The 8,487-nt window shown below is 39.7% G+C and overlaps 1 protein-coding gene across 1 annotated transcript; it reads left to right on the plus strand.

The window, feature by feature from the left end:
• The first annotated feature begins 6,079 nt into the window (after nucleotides 1-6,079).
• LOC146049514 (olfactory receptor 5G26-like) lies at nucleotides 6,080-7,000 on the plus strand. The gene has a single exon (XM_083166054.1). The coding sequence runs from the start codon at nucleotides 6,080-6,082 to the stop codon at nucleotides 6,998-7,000; it is 921 nt and encodes a 306-aa protein (XP_083022180.1).
• The last annotated feature ends 1,487 nt before the right edge of the window (nucleotides 7,001-8,487 follow it).

The following is an 8,487-nucleotide window of genomic DNA, read 5'->3' on the forward strand; positions in this document are numbered from 1 at the left end:
ACTGGTGCCTGTCCTTGTGTTTCCCTCCTATGTCCCTATAGATTGTAAGCTTGCAGCAGGGCCCTCCTACCTCCAAGTCTGTCTGTTGTTACCCAGTTTGTTTTATCACTGTCTACAATTGTAAAGCGCAACGGAATCTGCTGCGCTTTATAAGAAACTGTAAATAAATAAATAAATGAATAATGAACAGAGAGTTTGTACTATAAAATGTAAACCATCATATCTGGTAGAAGACTTAAAGGAAATATTGGACCTTATTCTGGTCCATATGCAATGCTGCCAATCTTGCTGCATTGTGTGTGGATGTAACGCCGCCTGCCGCCCGCAGAGCTGCCTGCCTCCCCTCTTGCACGGGTTTGAAAGAATGTTTTGCATATACATCCATTTGGAGCCTTTGGTGGGTGGACCACATCATTCGATGGTCACGAACATGATTTGGAGAGTACACACAAAACAAAGTCACTCTCAGGTACCTTTGTTTTGCATGTTCCCTGTACGGGAGCAGGGTGGGCAGCTGACATTCCATCCTGGAATTCATCAGGTAATTACCATGAGATGCCAAGTGGTTTCATTTGAACACCCATAAAATGGTGGGCATTCCCATGGATTAATCCCCTGGCCCATCGTCCCATGCCCCCTGCCCGCACTTTTGTGTGCAATCACCCAACGAGCAATCTTTTCATGGCCGCTTGCACACAAGGTATGCACATGAGCAGAAATACGCATGTGAATGGGCAGAAGAAAAACATCGGTCCCCGTGCGAACCAGCCAGAATAAACTCCATTGTGTTGATGTGGTCTTTCTTATGTGTTTGAGGTTTTTAATATGTTCAGGAAATTGTAAGAAGTGCAAGAGGGGTTGTCAGAGAGAGGTTGCCAGAAAAAAGGTTGTCTTCTAGGGTCTACAAACCAGGGGACAAACTATCTGGAATTTGTTTGGCCATGGACCTTACTGGTGAAATGTTATATGTTACAGTATTTGTTTAAAGACATTAGATGTCTTTAGACATTTTTTTATATATTGAAGTACTAAATGGAATACAACACAATGTATAATTTTGGCAATGCTGAAGAGAGTTCCCTTGTAAGAGGTCGATTGGACAAACTCATTGGCAAAAAACAGGTGGTTTCTCTGCATCTTTTCTTGCCAAACTTATCTCATCAAAAATTGATACAGAGCCGGCAGGCAGTTTGAAAGTTTCCTGCAATAGATGCAGGAAAATACAGAGGATGGCAGTAAGGTCTACATAATAAAAGTGGGGTTTTTCTCCAATCTAGTATAGGAGCTTGTAGATATAGCAATGGAATGGCCAAATTATTAGGATTTACCAGATTATGGAAACATGAAGAATTTGATCAGCTCCCTATGGCAAAATTTAACTTCAAAGTCTTGATAATAAGGAGATAATGTAGGCTACATTTGTTCTTTCTGTAGAGAAATGAGCCTGTACCTCAAAATGTATCAAGAACTGGTTCAAAATCCCAGACAACCTTTATGATTTCCAGTGAACTTTAAAGAATTCGGTACCTGTCAGTAGAGTAAAGTTGAGACTTATGCAGCTTGGACAGGTGGTCAGGAGGTGGTCCAGGTTGCACCTGAAGGAACTGTACATTATAAACAGCTACACAAATCTGCAGGTACTGCATCATCTGGGCCTGGTCATGGTCTTGTTTCTCCACTCTAGTAAGCAGGTGTTCTACAAGTTCCTTCAGTGAAGGATTCACAGCAGCATCTATAGTGTACAATGTTTAGCCAGAACATGTTGCCTCAACTCTCAGATGGAATAAGATGCTGACCATACTCTTGGGGTTGAATAATACCATTTTTTTTCATCAGGGACTTACGCAAGGGGATTTTGGACTTTGCTGTAGCCAATATGTATGTCACAGCCATCGGTCCTGGTTCACGGGCTGGTGGTACAAAGGAACTCTGATAAGTTGACACACCATGGAGCAAAATGGAGCATACAATGGTGAACATGATTGGGTCAGAATGCGCTGGGCATTACATTGACCGAGTGAAAAAAGTCAGCCATTATGATAGATATCCAAGTTTGTTCAACTTTTTTTAAAAAGAACAAAAAAAAGACGTTATACTCTTAGATCTTACTAGACATCTTTAGCCTAGTAAGTGCCCCCCCCCCTCTCCTTTCCTCCCCACACTTTCCTGCCCCCTCCGTATATTTGATATTAGATATTAGATGTATGTAAGTGTATACAAATTATTCTCCACTTACTTTTGAAATCTCCTACAAATAATAATTATGCTCTGAAAAATAGCTGATTGTATATTGCTTCCAGACCATGGCCCTTATTCTGATCGGTGCGGCCGGAGCCGATTATGCGGCCAGGACCGTGCGTGCGAAACCCCGCCTTCCATACGGATCACCAACTCCGTCCGTATGCGGTAAGAAGCTGTCCGAACGGACCGCACGTGTATTTTTGACGGGATTCGCCTCCTCCATCTAAGGGAACCTCCCCCATCATTCAATGGTCGCAGACCATCGAATGCAGGACCGAGTGCTCCACCAGCACCCGCAACCTCAGACCACACGGACATTTTTCCGTGCAAAAGCAGAGATCTGGGCGGGCAGCTGACATCCGGCGATGTCATATGTCCGCCCCCTACACGTGCGTCACGGCCGCATTACCATACGTACGCCCAGCGTTTTCATGGGAACTCCCATGAAACGCGGGGCGTATGCATATGGTAATGAGCCCAAATAGCCCTTCACGCCCCTCTCCACCCCCTGTTCGGAGTGTTCACATATCATGCGGAATTTGGCCGTACGCCCCGCTCGCACATGCGCAGAGACGCCTCTGCACATGCGCAGACACAAAACATCGGCGGGCCGAACGCACGCGGATATATCCGCACCGATCAGAATAAGGGCCCATATCCGAGAAATACCAGAAGTGATTTATTATTCTGTAAACTAGTTACAGTATGTCAGATTGAACATGCATGTATACTGTTTTGTATTTGGTCTTATGTTGTTATATATGAAAATCTACCAATAAAAAGATTTAAAAAAAAAATTTGTGCAACTTTTTCCAAGCCATTAAAATCAGCTCCCATTACATCCTGATCTATATGCACAATAATTAGTTTTTTTATTTTACATAAATTTGCTTATTTGCTAGTTTTCCCTCTCATTGAAATAACAAATAAACATAACCTTAATAGTCTTGTTAGTCATCAATTAAATTATTGTCAGATTCTAAGTGAGTCATGTGGAGCAATTATCAGTGGTAAGGGACCTTATTTCCCCTGAGTGACACAATAGTTTTTCTCTAATTATCCAGCCATTAGTATAAATACCGTAGTTCCAAAACCTCTAAAGGCAAATAAAGCAGCAATCATTCTGAAAGTAATTATTATTATTATTATTATTATTATTATTATTATTATTATTATTATTATTATTGGAGCTATACATTATGAACTTCTTGGTTTTCATTTTGACCTTTATAATTCTTTTGTATTTTCTTATTCATGTGTCAATTTCAAACTTTAACATTCTGAAAGTATTAATAAAAATAATGTTGACTAATTTTGTTTTGAAGGTTTTAAAGAAAAAAACATCTGAATTTATGCAATAAAATGAAACATACAAATTTAAATAATACGAGTAAAAGATTTTATTTAAAACTGGAAAGTTTCAAAATTTTAACTAAATAAAAGATAAGTGAGGCCTCACTCTATCAGCCGGCAAACACCAGGGGGGTTTCCAATTGCTCAGTTATCCCCTTTTCCGATAGCTTGACCAGTGGTAACTAAATGCAGTATTAGGGGGGAATGCACGTGCACTTTGGCAGAAGATATCCTAGTAAGTCTGCTATGTGTGTGTGTCTATGGATCTAAGAAACATGGGTCCATATTTTTGGCCATTTTTAATGCTAAGAACCTCAATTTTACTCCATATTAAATTAAAAGATACATCCTAAAAAAAACTTCTGGTAACAAATAAGTACTTGGAGAATGTCATACATTCTATTGCTATGTGGGTGGTTAATGGTGGATACTGCAATGAGACTATCATAACCACGTTTCTTGATATATTATGTCCAAAGAGCCCCACTGTCAGTGTATAGTCTGTAATATCAGTCCCCAGTTAGTAGTGCCTTCAATTTGACCATGTCTAAAACATGTATTTGCTCTAGTATGCTGGAGCAGGGTAAGCAAAACATATTGGCATATGTGAGAGCTACACTACTGCCAAAAGCAAAGTCAGCTAGCTGTGCATAATATGCATAATATGCCATAATATGCATAATATGCCACATCAAACAGGAAATAGTTACTGGCTAATACCAGGCATAGCAATTATAAGAATAATGACTTGTCAAAGCTTTATTCTTCTTAAGGGTCATGATGAGCTTCTGCTGAGCTGCTAAGCCTTCATTATGATGGATGGAGGTATATAATGAATGAATTAATTCATTCATTAATGAAAACTAGGGCAATAAGGCCTTACACACCTCTTCCTATCTTGACAGATTGGGATAAATATTTTGACCAAGTTGTCCATACTATAAGTCTTACAAATGCTTTGATGGGTGCATTTGTGATGGTGTAAAAAGCGTATTTGACCTTTTTTCAAGATGGTATTTGGTGCAGCATGATCTGATGTTATGTTTCCATGTTGGTAAAATGTACATAATCTTAGCTAACATGCAGCATGTTTAATGGTTGGGAGGAATGAGAGTCCATTATAAAGTATTGACTCTTTTGTAGCTTTTGAGGGCCTCAACAAGAGATTTAAAATCAGATTTTCTTATTTTGACAGCTCTTAAAGATCCTCTGGGCTTTTCTACTGCTTCTTATGGGTATTGTCTTGCTTCTGCTCTGGATTAAGGGTCTGGCCCTTAAAGGGGGTCTTTGAGTCACTGTGGAGTCATCTGAATATTCGACTATGACGTTGCAATCAATATGGGAGGTATAATTATCCTTATGGCGATGGGCTCTATGCTATCTTTAATAAGTGCGTGACTGAGACCTGTTATTGTGTCAAGCTGTATCCCTCAGTAAGCCATCAGTAAAGGACATGTACCATACAGGGGTGCCGAATTATGTTTTTGCTGGAGGGTGCTCAAGGAGGTGTGGCCTCATGAAAAAGGGCATGTCATTTGGGGAGGGGGTGTGGCCCTGCCATATGCTGACCTGAACGGTCCTGAATCACAATTTACAAAAAATAAGCAAAAGCTAATACTGCACACTGTATATACAACACATAATAGTGACTAATACTGCCCACTGTAAGCACACATACTACACAAAAAGAGCAGTGTGTATACAAAAAGAATACACATTAGGCAGCACTCTCCTCCTGGCATACTGCCTCGCATATCACAGGCAGCAGGTTCGGCAGTGCAGGTGCAGCGGATGCAAATCAGCAAGTAAATGTGGTCTGGCTGTGGAACTTGGGAGGTTATGGGCCTGTGGGTGCTTGGGCCCCTGAGCACCCACAGAATCGGCACCTATGGGAACTAGTCAATTTGCACTACCTAAGCTTGGAGTTAAAAAATTTCAATAGATTCATTCTGTAGTTGTCACTTGTTGGTTAAGATTTAGCCACCATGAGCTATGGTTAGAATCCTGTAAGGTATCCAGAAGTCCAATAGTCCTTAATGTTAAGGTAGTTCTACCTGCCTGCAATTCCTATCCAGCCTCTTTTGTAAAAGATCAAAACTACATTAGTTTGACACCACCGCCCACTGCCTGCAGAACTCTACATTCATGCGGCTTCTGGTGGGAGTGTTGTGTACTCTGAAGACTCTAGGTAATGTATAAGCTTTTAGTGGTAGAGGTCTAACAGGGTATATCCATGTAGAAAGAAGTCAACTTCGTATTTCCTCATTCAGGTTAAAGATGTTGACATCTATAAGTTATTACATTTAGATGCAAACTATGCAATGCCAGAGGAAATAGAATATTTAGAAACGTACAATACATTTCATCATTTATAGCTATTTCCAGAAATGTATCCATGGATTTTAATTAAACTTGCCAATAATTATTTTCATATATCTTTTTTTAGGAATACAAGTAATGAATAATGAAAGAAGTAAACAAAACAATGGTCAAGGAATTTATTCTGGTGGGATTCTCCGATCTCCACCATTACCAAATCTTACTCCTCATTGCTATACTACTGATGTATATTACTAGTGTCGCTGGAAACTTTGCCGTTATTGTTCTTGTTAAGGCTGGACCCTCACTGCATTGTCCAATGTATTATTTTATCTGTGTGATTGCAGCTTTAGAAATATCATTTGAGTCTGTTACTATCCCCAGACTTCTAGCTAATTTGTTTGTGAGTAGTAAGAATATTTCTTTTGTTGGATGCTTTGTACAGTTATACGTCTTTAGTACACTTGGGATAACAGAAGTTTATTTGCTTGCAGTTATGGCTTTTGACAGAGATTTGGCAATCAATTATCCTTTAAGGTACTCGTCAATCATGAACAATTTAATTGTTATTCTTCTGGTGGTCATACCCATCATCATGAGTTGTATAATTTCTTTAATTCCCACGATCTTCACAGCTGACTTAGAATTCTGTGGACCCAATGAAATAAACCACTTTCTTTGTGACTTTTCCTCCGTACAGAACTTGGCTTGTTCTAATCCTTTCATCAGTAAAATAATGACCAGCATGGCAACTACTTTTGCAAGCCTTACTTCTGTCATCCTTATTATAGGGTTCTACACCCACATCATTATTACAATTACCAAAATTAAGACCATGGAAAGTAAATACAAAGCATTCTCCACTTGTTCCTCCCATAAAATAGTTGCCAGTCTCTTCTATGGTACAGTCATCATTGTCTACTTAAACCCACAGGGCAGTCAGTATGATAAGTTCCTTGCTTTGATGTACACGGTCATTGTTCCTATGCTGAACCCTTTCATTTATACTTTAAGAAACAAGGATGTTAAGGATGTTCTTCTTAAGACCATATTGCATGGTCTTAAGATGAACAAACAGGATGGCTAACAAGATCCATGATCAATGTATCTCCTTGAGGCCTAATGTAGAGTACAATGTAACAATATATTTTAATATAGGATAAATATGTGCTCTAATTTGTTCTAGCAATGCTATTTTATTAATAAAGTTTTTACCAAAGAATGCACAAAGTCAATGAGTCAAAATATAAATATATTGTGTTATAGGGAACTGAGCTATTGAAGTATGCAGTTTCCTTGGCCTTCTAATGCCCCCTATGACTCAAGTCAGGCTTAAACAGGCTGCAGTCTGATGGTTACAGTGGTCATGATGTTCCTCTAGAACTGCTATAGCATCCTAGTTTTAACAATTGCAAATGCAGGCAGGAAGTGGTCATGCTTTTTGTGAAAAGTAGGTCAACAGTATTACATTTATAAATACATAAAAACACATAAAAATCCTCCAACTCAACTCTCAAATGAACAACCACAAACAGACAATATAACCAATGCAAATTATTAAAAATAAGTATATTTTCCCTTTACCGTAGCTTTTATTTCCTACCCTCCCTACAACACCCCTTTATATTTTCTCCATTCGCCTGATCCTTTAACCTTCCTGATTTGTTTGTTCACCAAGCAAACTCAACCATACTCATCCATTTCCACTCCTCCCTCATGCACACTCCTTTCACCCCACATTACAAAGAACATCTGGCATCAGACAATGACTTGGAGAGTGACCAGGATAAGCTACTGTATCTGGCTAATTTTAGAGATTCAAGTGCATTTTTACTACCAAGTGTTTGACTTAGTGATGTCTGATGCTAAATGTATTACAGCGATGCCTCTTGTTCAAACAGAAAATGAGATTTGGGCTACAGTGCAGTGTGACATTACCTGATCCTTTAACAGTGGGCAGCAAACATATTTAAGGGGGAATTGTTGATGGAATTCTTCTTTGAGACAAAACCCATTCCAATCCACCAACATTTGAGCAGGATTCTGTGGTCCAGAATATGTCTCTATCCTTCTTGTGGTCAACTGGTATGGTTCAAGGAAGGCTGCCAGAACTTGAATATGGGTTAGGAAGTGGGGTTTTAAGAAAGAAAATATAGAAAAGATTAGTTATCCTGTTTGTGGCTGGAAGCTGCAGTCACAATGCCACTGGGTTTACTGCCTGTATAATCTGATATGGACCGATAAATTTAGGGTCAAGGTGGAAAGTTTTTACACAGATACAGGGTTGACAGTAACCCTATCATTAGGCTTCATCAAGGGAGTGTTTCTTATTTTCTTATCACAAAATAGCTTGTACCATGTAGAAACTTAGCAAAGTCCCAATGCTGCCCTGCTTATCCCAGTCTGGAATATGGATGACTGAGTGTTCCTGGCAGGTGTTGTTCCCCAAGTTTGTGTGGCAGTATGAACGTGGCCTGGCTAATCAGTGGTCTGATGGTGGGGGGTGCCCTTTTCCCCTGTTAGTGCCTCTGCTGGATGATGGAGTGGCTTTTGGGCATCTGGGTTGGGTTGCGC

This window comes from Crinia signifera, chromosome 12, assembly GCF_055691185.1.
Source record: "Crinia signifera chromosome 12, ASM5569118v1, whole genome shotgun sequence".
Taxonomy (NCBI): Eukaryota; Metazoa; Chordata; class Amphibia; order Anura; family Myobatrachidae; genus Crinia; species Crinia signifera.

What these genes read in the sequence shown, in the direction of transcription:
- LOC146049514 (XM_083166054.1), top strand. Translation starts at nt 6,080, where the DNA reads ATGGTCAAGGAATTTATTCTGGTGGGATTCTCCGATCTCCACCATTAC.